Source organism: Xiphias gladius, chromosome 17 (assembly GCF_016859285.1).
Source record: "Xiphias gladius isolate SHS-SW01 ecotype Sanya breed wild chromosome 17, ASM1685928v1, whole genome shotgun sequence".
Taxonomy (NCBI): Eukaryota; Metazoa; Chordata; class Actinopteri; order Istiophoriformes; family Xiphiidae; genus Xiphias; species Xiphias gladius.
In genome coordinates this window covers 5,312,395-5,325,652 of record NC_053416.1, presented here as the reverse complement: position 1 = coordinate 5,325,652, position 13,258 = coordinate 5,312,395, and the positions used below count along the sequence as shown (strand labels likewise).

At 39.1% G+C, this 13,258-nt stretch overlaps 1 protein-coding gene across 4 annotated transcripts; it reads right to left on the bottom strand.

The window, feature by feature from the left end:
* Positions 1 to 150: 150 nt before the first annotated feature.
* LOC120802157 (solute carrier family 35 member F2-like) lies at positions 151 to 10,308 on the bottom strand. Of its 4 annotated transcripts, XR_005709201.1 has the most exons (10): positions 9,525 to 9,604; positions 9,344 to 9,450; positions 8,288 to 8,498; positions 7,504 to 7,631; positions 5,713 to 5,881; positions 4,258 to 4,414; positions 3,313 to 3,365; positions 2,994 to 3,148; positions 1,975 to 2,271; positions 151 to 1,239 (listed from the first exon to the last, which is right to left on the bottom strand). XR_005709201.1 is itself a non-coding variant. In XM_040149674.1 (9 exons), the coding sequence occupies exons 1-9, from the start codon at positions 9,529 to 9,531 to the stop codon at positions 2,065 to 2,067; spliced, it is 1,194 nt and encodes a 397-aa protein (XP_040005608.1). In that variant the 5' UTR covers positions 9,532 to 9,604; the 3' UTR covers positions 1,445 to 2,064. The 4 variants fall into 4 exon arrangements, 3 of the variants coding, with proteins under 3 accessions (XP_040005608.1, XP_040005609.1, XP_040005610.1); XM_040149674.1 differs by lacking the exon at positions 151 to 1,239 and having other exon boundaries at positions 1,445 to 2,271; XM_040149675.1 differs by lacking the exons at positions 151 to 1,239; positions 9,525 to 9,604 and adding an exon at positions 10,190 to 10,308 and having other exon boundaries at positions 2,065 to 2,271; positions 8,288 to 8,460.
* Positions 10,309 to 13,258: the final 2,950 nt, after the last annotated feature.

The window sequence follows — 13,258 nt, the reverse complement described above, 5'->3', positions numbered from 1 at the left end:
TACACCTGCTTATTCATGCAGTTATCCAATCTGCCCATCGCATGCCAGCACTGCAATGCATAAAATCATTCAGATACAGGTCAGGAGCCTCATTTAACGTTCACATCAAACATCAGAATGGGGGAAAAAAAAAAAAAGTGATCTCAGTGACTTTGACTGCGGCATGATCGGTGCCGGATGGGCTGGTTTGAGTGTTTCTGAAACTACTAATGGAGTTTACTCAGAATGGTGTGAAAAAAAACAAAAAAGCATACAGTAAGCGGCAGATCTGCATTCATATAACTCGTTACAGGAAGGATGTTCAAAATACAAACTCACCATTTAGTAAGCAGTTTTCTTCGCCAGATATAAAGTGGAAAATATCCGTTGGATGGGTGTAATTGTAACAGAAAACAAGATTTAATGTTACTCAGGTAGAACGAAAAACTAGTGTCCTGTTCGAAATTTGGCACATATCACATCTCGCAGCCTGTGTACCGACTTAGTGGTTTGCCCAAACCGCTGCATGTGCCACATTTACTGTTTCTTTTCCATTTTGTTTAGTTCGTGAAATAAAAAGTAACAATGCATTAACATTTGAAGAACAGCTCTTATTTAATGTCTGAAAAAAATATTTAAAAAAATATGATTCTGCCCACTCACTTTAGCATACAACTGCATGAGTTAAATAATAACTCTGCTGAAGTGACAAGTGCTAGTGAATGGAATTTACACCATCCACTGATGAAGACCGTGAAATGGGGTCGAAACTGGAAGAAACTAGTTAGTGTGCTTTGGTTAAAATTATTTTGTCCAAGTAGAAATATTATGTATTATTCTGCCTGTACTGAATAAATAGCCTAATATACTTTGTTGTGTCCCATGTGAAATCATATCCGTCATATTTTCAATTTATTACTTGCTCTATGTACATGCACCCTCGTTAAATTAGTCCCTGTAATATGTAGAATAAACACACATTACATTTGTGCTTGGCTAAATGAATAGCACACTCATCTAGTGCAGCACTGAGGCAGCCTTGTAGTCGTCGCTCTATGTAAAACTAGAAAATACACTCAGAGATCGCAGACCTCCACCAAGGCCAACATAGACAACATACACCAGACTTCACAGGAAAAAATTCAAATTCATGGAAATCTATCCAGATCTTCCCCAAAAGCTTCTGGGTCCTTCCCCTGGGCCCAGCCCCATCCCTCCAACAAGTTTGGTGCAAATCGGTGCAGTAGTTTTTGTGTAATCCTGCTGACAAAAAAAACAAAAAAACAAAAAAAAACCAACAAACAAACAGACACGGGTGATCACATAACCTCCTTGGCAGAGTTAATAACCAAAACAAGCACATTAAAAATGTAAATTAAGTGAGAACTGATGTACACCCGAGAGAATATAAAAATGCATTTAATAGTTAAAAAAAAAAAAAAAAAAAAAGTAAAAATGCCTGCTGCCTTTTTTTTGGCATTACAAGGCAAAGAGAGCCATTTGTCTCACGGTATATTTGGTAATTTACCAAATTAAGTTAGTATGAAAACAGCACCAGAGGCAACTAAAGCAAAATAAAACTTTGTAACTGGTCTGTGTTCATATTCAAAATCAATGATATAATACAATGGATTGTAACAGCACAGCAATTTTATAAAACATCAAATATAATAATATTTAAAAAAGGGAGAAAGGACTAACAAGTAAGTAATCAGTGTTCGGGCAATAAATACCAGTCATACTGGTGCACTGTTTGTGTTTTTAACACGTCCAGTACAAGTGCAGTAGCAGATGATATATTATCACCATTTATAAAGAATTATCTCGAGAAAACGTAGTAACACAAAAAGGAATGAAAAACGTGTCAATGAAAACTGTCAACTGCCACAAACAATGCAACCAGATGTCATACGACTGCATTTTCTTTGATGTTGAAAATCTGCACTCCTTGCGTGTGTACATCTGTAACAAGTGTAAAAGTTAAAACTGACCTACTGCATAAATAAAATAAAATCTCTTCACCCAGGAAGACCTCCGAGTTCTGCAGTCTAGCTGCCTTTATCGTCTGTCTTCACTCAGTTTCAGTCATAGTGACGCAACGGCAGTGAGCGCCTCAGTTCTCTGAGTGTCTCTGTCTGCTGCCAGCAGGTGGTCTGAGGAGCTCTCAGCTGGCTGATCGACAAACACCTCTGCCGACCCGTCCTCAGGTAAAGCGGCGTACGTGGGAACGGCGTTGAACATGATAAAGCCCACCGTGATGAGGACAAACGAGATGATGTACAGGGCTGAAAACTGTGGACAAGACACAAGGTGGAGATGTTACTAACATTTTCAAGATGAGAAATTCTGATTTTGTGTGTGTGGCTCCACTTCACTGAATTTCTCCACTTGTGTTGCCGACTTACGCCTTTGTCGCTACATTTACCGACTTTTCGCACCCTTTTACCTACTTTTCTTCACATAAGCACCTAATGTAGCGACTTTTTGGACAAACCATAGCTACTTTCCGTAGAAGAGAGTCGCCAGTATTGCCCCGCGAGCGCGAGGTCTGCCTTTGCCTCCACAGACACAGCTTCTTTTTTTTTTTGCATCTCATTCAATTGACCGCACAGCAAAAGACAGCTGTGATCATTTTACAAGTAAATACAGCCAAAATCACAGCACAGCTGTTGTCTTTAACTTATTGGTGTGGTGGTTTTGTCAGACAACGTCACGGTTATAAAATCAGGATTTTATTAACAGCAGCTTGGAAATGGCTTGGGAATGGCTGCTGGTTGGACATGTGGTTTTAATGGGCCGCGTTTCAGACACTATTTCATACTTGTGTCTATTTCATAGATGAGTTGTCTGGCAACAGAAAGAGAAAAACATGTAAATGAGAAAAGCTTTATTGGGAATTCGGCTGTATTAAAATACTGTGTATGTGAGCACAGAGAGTGGGAGAGATGTAAACAGATAAAAGGGCGGTCCAGCCACATACCGGGTTTTATCCTCGTCTTGTTAATGACACTCACTGTGTAGTGGAAGAGGAAGAGGCCGCAGAAGAGGCTGAAGAGGTCGGCGGTGAGCAGGGAGAGGTTGACCGCAGTAGCGCTGGTCATTTTCACGACTACGGGCATGAAGCTGTACAGTGCATACATACACAAGGCATAGACTGCAAACAGCATGGCTGCAGAACACAATGAAGGGACTTTAGTTAGAGAAGGTGAGGTTGTATTCCAATCACTTGATGCCTGAAAAGCACGACAAATTCATCGGTCGCTATTCTGTTCTGCTACCGTCATCGTTATACTATCAGCCACTCTAATTTGACAAGACAGGAAGTTAACTTACAAACGCGAAGGTCCCACGTTATTGCCGCTACTGCGTGGGTTTCCAGTACAGCCCTGCAATGCCAAGAAACATAAAGTTAGGATGCTGGGGAAAACACTTTAAAAGAAAAACAACCTCAAACACACACAAAAAAACTTTTTCCCTTGTCTGACAGTGTATTCTTCTTATTTTTCTGCTACAGATGAGTTTGACAGCAGGGAGTGTTTTCATCCATCTTTAAGTATTAAATATCAGGTTTTGGTGCAAGCACCAGTAGTGAGGGCTTCTTTGTAGACTCATCAATTTGCTTTATAAAATGTACAACCAAAACAATGAGCTAAAAGAAACTAAAATACAAACCACGAGCGTGTGAATGAATCAGACGCAGTCGGAAAACATTACATAATCAATCAACGACACTTTTTCAACCCAGTTTGTGACAAAACGGCAAGATACTGCATTGGTAAGGTCCTGTATTTCGATTTTTTAAAACTATATTTATTCCTTTGAAGGAGGACAGACATCGACCAGCCTAAAAGACAGAGAGGACAGTTGAGCCCAAATTCGGTCCCGGTTTAAGTTTTATTTATTGTACTATTTATTTGCTAAAATGGGAACTTGTAAGAATTATTTTTTTAAGTTAAGCACCCTTAAATTATACCTGAGCTCTCATTTGTTTGTAGATGGGAACAAAACTTAACAGTGCTCTCGACCACTCCCGATGCTCCCTTTCCATTTCGTTGCACACATCTGACAGTTGCTGATAAAATTACCATATGATATGATCTCTTTACATAATACTGCAAAGCGTTGTACTTTTTCTTGTTTTTCTTGCTTTTCTCCTCTAGACATATGGCTGTGGTGGTCGAGTTTTGTTTCCTTTTGTAAAAATGGGATGGTCACAAATGCGACAAAATTATATAAAGGGAGTAGCAGAATACGCAACGGATCAAAGTGATAGCTTACAGCTGTATGCCACTGGTGAGGGTCCCAAAGAGGCCCATCATGCCCAGGAACTCGACTCGGCTCAAGTTCTTCACGGTGTGCTCCTGGCACATGTTGGATACAGCATAGAGGACGGCACTGAGTAGGACCAAACCGTCACCCAGCACAACATCACTGGCTGCACAGAGACAGAAAGCTGGTCAGAGATGGTTATTTTATGAGACAAATCCAACAAAAACAATGACAGGAGACAAACGGTAGCAGCACACAAGCAACAACAAAAAAAACATTCAAGTATAATTTCGTTTTTATTTTAACCTTGAGGCAGCCTCTGTCAGTCTCACATTTATTTATGAGTGTGGGAAATTAACATCGACAAAATGCAGTTGAGTCTTGATATCAAAGAATACTTCCAAGTTTATTACAACTTGGGTCTTATTTTTTTAGTTTTGGCCATCATTGCTTATCAGTAGTAACAACACTACTCACAGAATAATTGCTGAGATCTGGGAACGCGATCAGACGGGTTGTAAAAAAAACCCAAACCATTATCCAGATTATCTTAAAACACTTTATTTGGAGAGAAAACTGAACCTGAGCGCACCCGTGTTCATGATACGTTTTCTCTGCCAAGTCTGACTAACCTCTTCGTTTTTGTTTTTAAAACATGCTAACAGTGATGTTAGCAAGTTCCTGCATTAAAGAAATAACTTGGTAACTACAATTTTATCATAACTGATAGAAATTACTGCCAAAACTATGAACATTAGACATAAGTTGTATTAACAAAAATATCTTCTTATAATAGTAAAATCTTTTTATAGAACAAAAACACGAAAGTAATACTAAATCATAGTACACAGAGGTGAGAGACTGATATATGTGGATATACTTTGGGTTTTGGCTGTTAACCACAACATTCTGTTATCTTAGAGTGTTTCAATGTCTTTTACAGGACAACAGGCTGGTTTTCCCTTAAAAATGCAGATGTCATCCAGTTCATGAAAAACTCTGCTTCAGGGCTCTGGAGCACTTTGTTAATTCTTTGTCAACCTCTGAAAGCTACTGACTGACAAGAGAGTCAGGGGCAAAACTACAGAACAACGTATTAGATTGAGAGCGCAAATGATGAAATCATGGGAACAGTTTTTTTGGCCTCCAGGGCTCCATGGGGGGGTGGGATTGGGAACATCCTGAAATGTAACCGGAGAGGGCATCTTGTTCCAAAACAATCTGGTCTACAGAACGACTTTTAAAAAGATAGAAAGGAGCCTTGCACTTTGACAGAGGAATCAACTTTTGTTTATGAAAATTTACATCAGCTTCCACAAATATCATGGCCATTCTGTGAACACAATAACACACCTTTTTTTTTTCCATTTTCATTGAATAGATACTGCACAAGTCACAGCTATACACTGTGATTAAGTCAATTACAGTACTTTTCTGATATAAATGATGAACAAGTGTCCTTACTGTCCTTACTGGACCCCTGGTGTCTTCCGGCCAGAATGTCGGCCCCTACCATGGCTCCCACCCCCAACAAACACACTAATACAGCTACAAAGTGGACCAGCCTGTAGCGAGTCTTCAGGAAGGACCAGGAGAGCAGCATCAACACTGGGATCACAAAGCAGTCCAGCAGCTGAAACATACAGTAACAGCGACACAAAGACAGACTGGGATTACACGGACTTGTTGATAGAGTCTGAGCAGGAAGAAAACATCATGTAAAACAGGTCAGGACGATAGGAAAAGCTTGGGAGGTCACGTTCCCGATCAAGGATTAAAAGACTTCATGCACTAGATATTTTTGCCAACAGCAGATTTTCATGATTCGATAAATTTAAAGCTGGAACTGGATCTTTATCCACACACGATAAATCCCAATTCTCCAATAAGTACTGCAACTGAATGAATATACCCGTGAACTACTCTGCTACTGCTACCACTGATAATAACATGCATCCATGCATGTGTGGACTGTGAGTACAGCATAGTATTGGCCAAACTTAAATCCTGTTTCTAAGAAATTTGATATATCAAAACTAATTCTAACTAATCAGCTTATTGCTCCCTCCTCCTCCAGGCTTCTCCAATATGAGCATTTGCTGCTTTTCTTCATCCTGTGTGGTAATAAAATGCATATCTTTGAGTTTTGGACCGTTGGACAGACACAGCCAGACATTTAAAGACACCGCCTTGGCATTTTTCACTATATTCTTTACATTAACTACTACCAAACACTTAATCAAAACAATAATCAGCAGGCTGATAAAAACAATTGATGTCACCTTCATAATTCTGACTATTCTATATGAGCAAAAAACAGCCGTACTGTAATCTGCCGGTGTTTATGCCTAGGGCTGCGTGTCGAACCTTTTCAGGTACCAACAGAAATGTGTCTCTAACACAGACTACCAGAGACTGTCCAGTGCAGTAAGTCTGCATCAGACACTGGTAGGATTCGTAATCATGTTTACTGGTTCCTTGATCAGATTAGGGCTGCTACAAACAATCATTATATGAGCAATCCCAGAGCCAAAAGTGACATTTACAAATTGCTTTTTTTGTTTTACCAACAGTCCAAATCCCAAAGGTATTCAGTTTATTATCAATAAACACTGAGAAAACCAGCATATAATCACACTTGAGACATTGAAACCAGTAAATTTTGGGCATTTTATTTATGGTCAAAATAGATGCTGACTAATTTTCTGCTGACTGAGTAATCAATTAATTGACTAATCGATTTAAATAGAAATTGGGCATCATAAGACATTTTGTTTTTTTGCAAAATGCTGGTTTATCTGCTTCTTTTTAAACACTGGTGTAGTTCTTCTTTAGTTAAATGAAAAAAAAAAACTGTTTATATTTCTCAAAGTAGAGGATAGAAAAAAAGTATTGTTTTGATGCCAGCTGCACTTGTATCAAAAATTTCAAACCATTTCTGCCCGACTTATCCATAAAGTCTTCACTCTGTGGTTTTATGAAATTATGGGAGGAGAGAAATATTCTTCGAAACAGTCAAAATTACAAGTTAGTGCACTGAACATCAGTTGATTACTTTATATTTCGTTTGGTATAATTCTGTGATACCGTGATAAACAGACACTTGAGAAGTTATTTATTAGTGTCATGATATTGATTTCAACTTAATACTGTATACAGTGCTCAACAATCCCCCAACACAGTCACTGTGATGTGCAAGTGAAAGTGAGTATTGAGTCCAGCAGTAACTCCAGCAGCACGACAGTTTTCTCCTACCTGGATACTTGTCAGGGTGGTGAACTGGTAGGCCTTCACAACTGCGTAGTTTGCCTCCACATCTGCCAGACCCATCACCAAATACTTCCACCACTTGGTTTTTAAAATTTGTACGATGTTTCTTTCACCTGTAGAAACAGATGAGGTTTACTTCAGAGTAGGAATGGGAATGGAGGAGACACCTTTTGTGTTTTGCTCTGTCCATAAGAAAAATTCAGATTTCACAGAAAAGTATTTCCCCAAAAGCTACTATTGAACAGTATTTTTCACACATTCGTGTCCTTTTAGGTGAAAAATGGCCAAATTGCGAAACACGTGGAGCCTTTTCTGGTGAACAGGAGAGGAATATTTCCAATAATCCACTATGGTAGGAACTCTTGCACTCTAAAACCCATTAATCTTAATTTTTATGGGTTTACATGGGTGTTTTTTCCAATATATATGTTATCTGAAAGAATATAGCACTTATAATGTTGTAACTTTATTCTTTTGCGTTTGTATATGTACTTCTGGATGATGTATGTTAAATAGCAGTGTGTTGTAATCTCATGCGGGATGGGCCAGAAGAAATTCAATTTCACTAAACTAAACCTAAACTAAAACTATAAATAGAATAAATGTGGAACCATAATGACACTAACCAGTCCCACACAGAATGTCCAAAAAAATTCTTTTTGGGATTGTTGCGGCCCAAGATGACTGAATTTGCAATATGAAGATGTATTTCTGAAAAACAGCCCTGAAATTTGCGACAAATTACTTATTATTAATTAGATTTCCTGACCTTTTCGTGTGATGAGGATGGTCGTGTAGACGAGCAGCAGCAGGACGTAGTTGAGGAAACTCTGCAGCATGGGCGTCTCTATCCTGGCATTGGCCAGGTACTGGCAGCTCACTGCTGTCCCACAGATCAGCAGGGACAAGACCTGGCCCATGACTACAGTCTTCAGCAGACGCCTGAGGAGATTTGAAGGAGGCGGTGTGTGACTCTCCTTCTATGGGAGTAGTACAACATGTAATAAAAATGTAACAAGATCCTTGCGTGGGCGCTTTGTAATGAAGTCAAATAAAATGACTGAACCTCGGAAATTAGGAAACGCTAATGTCAAATGTCAACCGCGACTTCAGCAGCGGTAAAGAGAAATGCCGGCTGGAAGGCAGTATCAGTGTCGTAACTGAACACTGCCACCCCTCCGATTTGGATGCATTTCTTTCACTCTTTCGCCAGACCTGACGGAGAGAGCATGTTTTAAAAAAAAAAAAAAAAAGAAAAAAAAATTCAGATTGTTGATTACAGTCAGAATTTCCTAAAACGTACACTGCCTTAAAACTGTACCTTAAGCTTCCTGTCAGCAAATCTCAAAAGCCAAGGATTTTAAAAAAAATGAACGTCACAGAGATGCCTGTTGTCACTTATGGACACTGAACATGAAGTACTGATCGGTTTCGTTTACATTATTCGTGTTGTTTTTATCCTTAATGATAAATGTGGTATGATGAACAGGGCGTGTGTAGAACAAATCAGATCTTAAATGTGGTTTGTGTAATGTAAAGTAAGTAGGGAAAGCACGGGTGTTAGTAATAACATGCAAGATGGCTCCGTTTTATGACAGAGTCCCAGTAAGCCATGACAGTGAACCAGCATTAACAACACCAGGACCCTGATGCTTGAGCAGCTGGATGGAACGCGGCCGTCGTTTATTTTATTATTTAAACCTGCGTTTTCCTTATTGTGACACATCAAAATGTCTCTTGTTCACAGCTGACAGTCGCCAACAACCGGCTGACGCCAGCACACATGGACACATGTTTTAGTAGGGACAGCTGGATCGGCGCTCACCATGTGAAGACATCCCTGAAGTTGTAGCTCGGCAAACCACAGGCAACCCTCAACTTCCCACACAGTCTCTCCTCTACACGCCCTTCCATTTCCTTTTAGACCTAAACCTGGAGCGAGAGAGAGAAAGAACTTAAGGATCAAAACCTTGGGGAAAAAAAATTCAAGAATGAGAGTCTCTTACACTTCATGTCTTCATCAGACTACCCAGGCAGGACAGGTACCAAATCCCCACGGGAATGTCATGTGCCTCTCTAATCTCCCACTGTGCTTCTCACTGAAATCATGGTCCACGATGATCCCGATAGTTGCCGTTGTCCTCTGTATGAGGACAACTTATCACAGGACTCCAAAACCCCCCGAAACCTACACCTTACTTTTTTTGTTTATAGTATAAAACACACCTGTAAATTCAAACGAATTGGCTCGGTTTTGGCAGTCGATTCGGTATAGGCTACAGCACTGTACTTTAATGTCATCAAACTTACCAAATGAGTTGACTTTACAGTGGTTAGCGCTTGCGGGGTGAACGTGTAAGCACGTTTGGGAAATGTTTAACTATTACAAGCAAAACTAATCATATTAGATATATCCCGAATTTAAATGTAGTACTCAATGACTCGTAATGTGAATTAAATTATGTGTAAGCACGTCTAAATGACCGGCAATAACCACAGGAATGTTAAAGCGTCACTTTTTCCAAAGCAGTTTGGTGTACAGTGTTCTTCGCGCGAGTGACAGCGTCATTCATTCGGCTTCCCTACTACCAATGGCTGAGTAAAAACGTAATGTAAGTAGAAGCTCTATGCCAAGAAATAAAAAAACAAAAAACAATCTATGTGTACATACGTTTTCTTCTTCAGTCATAACAGATGTGGGGGAATTCTCCAGATGCGATTAGGTTTTATGTTTGTCAAAGCACCGCCGCACTACCGTCCACGAGGAGCTACTCCTCAACCTGAGTAAATCAATCTAGCGTAGTGCTACCTAGCCCCGCCCCCCGGGCTCTGATTGGTCGAAGAAAAGCTCCATGACGTCTGCACAGTGCAGTCAAACTTGGTCTGGTGCTGATGAGAGTAAAAAGGAATTTTCTCATTTACTTGTGTATAGTATTTAACCACATTATTTTGAGGTACTTGAGTATTTCCATTTCATGCTTCTTTATACTTCTACTCCACGACATTTCAGAGAGAAATATTGTATTTTTTACTCCACTACATTTATGTAAGTGCTAGTTACAATCAGTGTTGGAGGAAGTATTCAGATCTTTCACTTAAGTAAAGGTACTGATAATAAACTTTAAAAACACTCTGCTACAACCAAATTCCTACTTGAAAAATGTTGCATACTTAAAAGTATGAAAGGAAAATCACAGAACGATGCAAGAGATGCAAAATGACCGCAGAGACACAAAGCTACCGAAAAGAGAAACAAAACAATTACGAACAGATGCAAAACAACGTTGTTGGCTGGACCACAAAAGCGGGTCCAACCCCCATAAATGCGAATGTCCGTGACTGACTGATTAACTGACGGAGAGATAAAGTTACACCATTGGTCAGCAAAAATGCCGAATGCTGCGCAACCTAGTGCTGAAGTTACACCATTGGCCGTTGCTCTTTCAAAATGAACTGGCACCAACAGTTTCTATTGCAACATCAGGGGGTCGTTTACAGGCAGTGTTGCCAACTTACCGCCTTTGTCGCTATATTTACCCACTTTTCACACCCCTTTAGCGACTTTATTTGAAAAGAGCACATACAGACAAATCTAGCGACTTTTTGGACAAACCTTGGCTACTTTCCACAGAAGACAGTAGTATTGCCCCACGAGTGCGAGGTTGGGTGCAGGCACACCTTTCTATGCATCTCATTCGCGTGACCCCAAGGTAGCTGACACAGAGGTGAATGAGCTTTTAACTTTCTTTCCGAGTGATCATTTTACAAGTAAATATAGCTGAAATCACATCACAGCTGTTGTCTTTAACTTACGTGTGTGGGGATTTTGTCAGACGACGTTTATAAAATCAGGTTTTTAGCAGTGCAGTGCAGCAGCTTGGAAATGGCTTGGAAGTGACTGCTGATCAACATGTCGTCTTAATAGGTGGCGTTTCATTCACTATTTCATACTTGCTCAGTTGTCTGACAACAGAAAGAGAAAACAGTGAAATGAGAAAACAGCTTTATTGGGAATTCAGCTGTATTAAATGACTGTATGTGTGAGAACAGAGAGTGGGAGAGAAACAAACAGATAAAGGGCGGTCCAGCCACATACCGGGTTTTTAACCTAGTCTTGTTTGTAGCTGTTTTGTGTCTCTTTCAATCTGAGGTACGTATAGAAAGGAGTTTTACCTGACTGTGCCCAGGGCCCCATTTTACCATAATCCATCAATGCTTAAAGTATCAAAGGTACAAGTACTCAATGTCCAAAAAAAAAACTTGTGACTGTTATATGATTATGTATCATTAGATTATTAGTACTCATGTATTCATGTGTAAGCAGCATTTTACTGCTGGGTTGAGGTGGAGCTAATTTTTAATGGCTGCAACTAATGATTATTTTGATTGCGGATGAGTCAGCTTATTATTCAGCTTATTATTTTCTCGATTAACAGATAAATTGTTTGGTTTGTAAAACATAAGAAAAAAGTGATAAATGCACATCACAGTTACCCAGAGCCCAGAGTGACACCCTCCTGCCACTTGTTTAATAAAACTATTCATAAAAATCACAAGGGAAAAGCAGCAACTCCTCACATTTAAGAAGCTGGAAACAAATGACTCAAAATTGTTTTTCCAAAATTTTAGTGCAGCCAAACCGTATACTTTCTTGTTTACCTTTAAGAAACAATCAGCTCTTTAGACAGGGTCATTTGATTAAACTTACACCTTTTTACTTCAGTAACACTTTCTAAGAAGGACTTTACTTGTAACAGTATTTCTACAGTGTGGTATTAGTATTTTTTACTTTAGTAAAGAATCTGAACACTTCCCTCAACACTGCTTTACAGATAACCATTTTTCAAACAAAAAATGTCATCATCTTAAAAGATGTGACGTGTTGCTATAGATGAAAAAGCCTAACACTTATTGACACAGTTAAAATTTGCTATGGCTCAACCAGCTCCAACATTAAAATGCTACTTTCATGTTAATGCATCTGTAATAATAATCCAATGATATAATTATAAACCTCTGAAATGGACTATTCAGCATAATGGTATAAGTATATATATATAAGTATATCTTGCTGCTAATACTTTTACTCAAGTAAAATTTTGAATGCAGGACTTATACTTCTCATAGAATACTTTTAAATTGTGATATTGCTAGTACATAGGTAAAGCAGTCAGTAAAATCCTTCTTTCACCACTGGTTAAAAGTAGGGTTTAATAATGAATTACGGGTTTAATGATGAGAATTTATCAGTTAAAAAAAGTTGTTGTCTCATCATCAGCAAAAAGGTCTCGAAACCTTTATTGAATCATCAAGTAGCTTTTCAATTCTCCAAACCTTTTTCACTTCCATATTTCGACCTTCGTGAGTTTTCTTGTCTGACATGAAACCACCACTGTTTACCAAAACTTCACTTGTTATCCTTATATGAAAGTTAAAATCCCTTTTGTTTGTCTGAGAAAGCATTTGACCGCGTCTGTCTGACAGAGAAGGAATGACAACAAACATCATACTGATTGTATGAAAGAATAACTGTCCTTGAAGCTGTACAAATATTGTTTTCTTACCTCCAGTTTTACTCCCAGTGTGCTATATGAGGTATAATTTGCCTGGTACTTGAAAGTGAACTAAAAGGTCATTCAAAGATAGACTATGAGGTAAAGAGTTAAAATAGCTATAGTAGTACTAAATGTAGTAATAGCCCATTAGTCGTTACCACCACTAGTGCTACTGCACAGACCCA

What these genes read in the sequence shown, in the direction of transcription:
- LOC120802157 (XM_040149674.1), bottom strand. An exon ending in TTCAGGGATGTCTTCACATG is followed by an intron (nt 8,499 to 9,343) that starts GTGAGCGCCGAT and finishes CTACTCCCATAG; the next exon opens with AAGGAGAGTCACACACCGCC. An exon ending in CCACCCTGACAAGTATCCAG is followed by an intron (nt 5,882 to 7,503) that starts GTAGGAGAAAAC and finishes TGTATGTTTCAG; the next exon opens with CTGCTGGACTGCTTTGTGAT.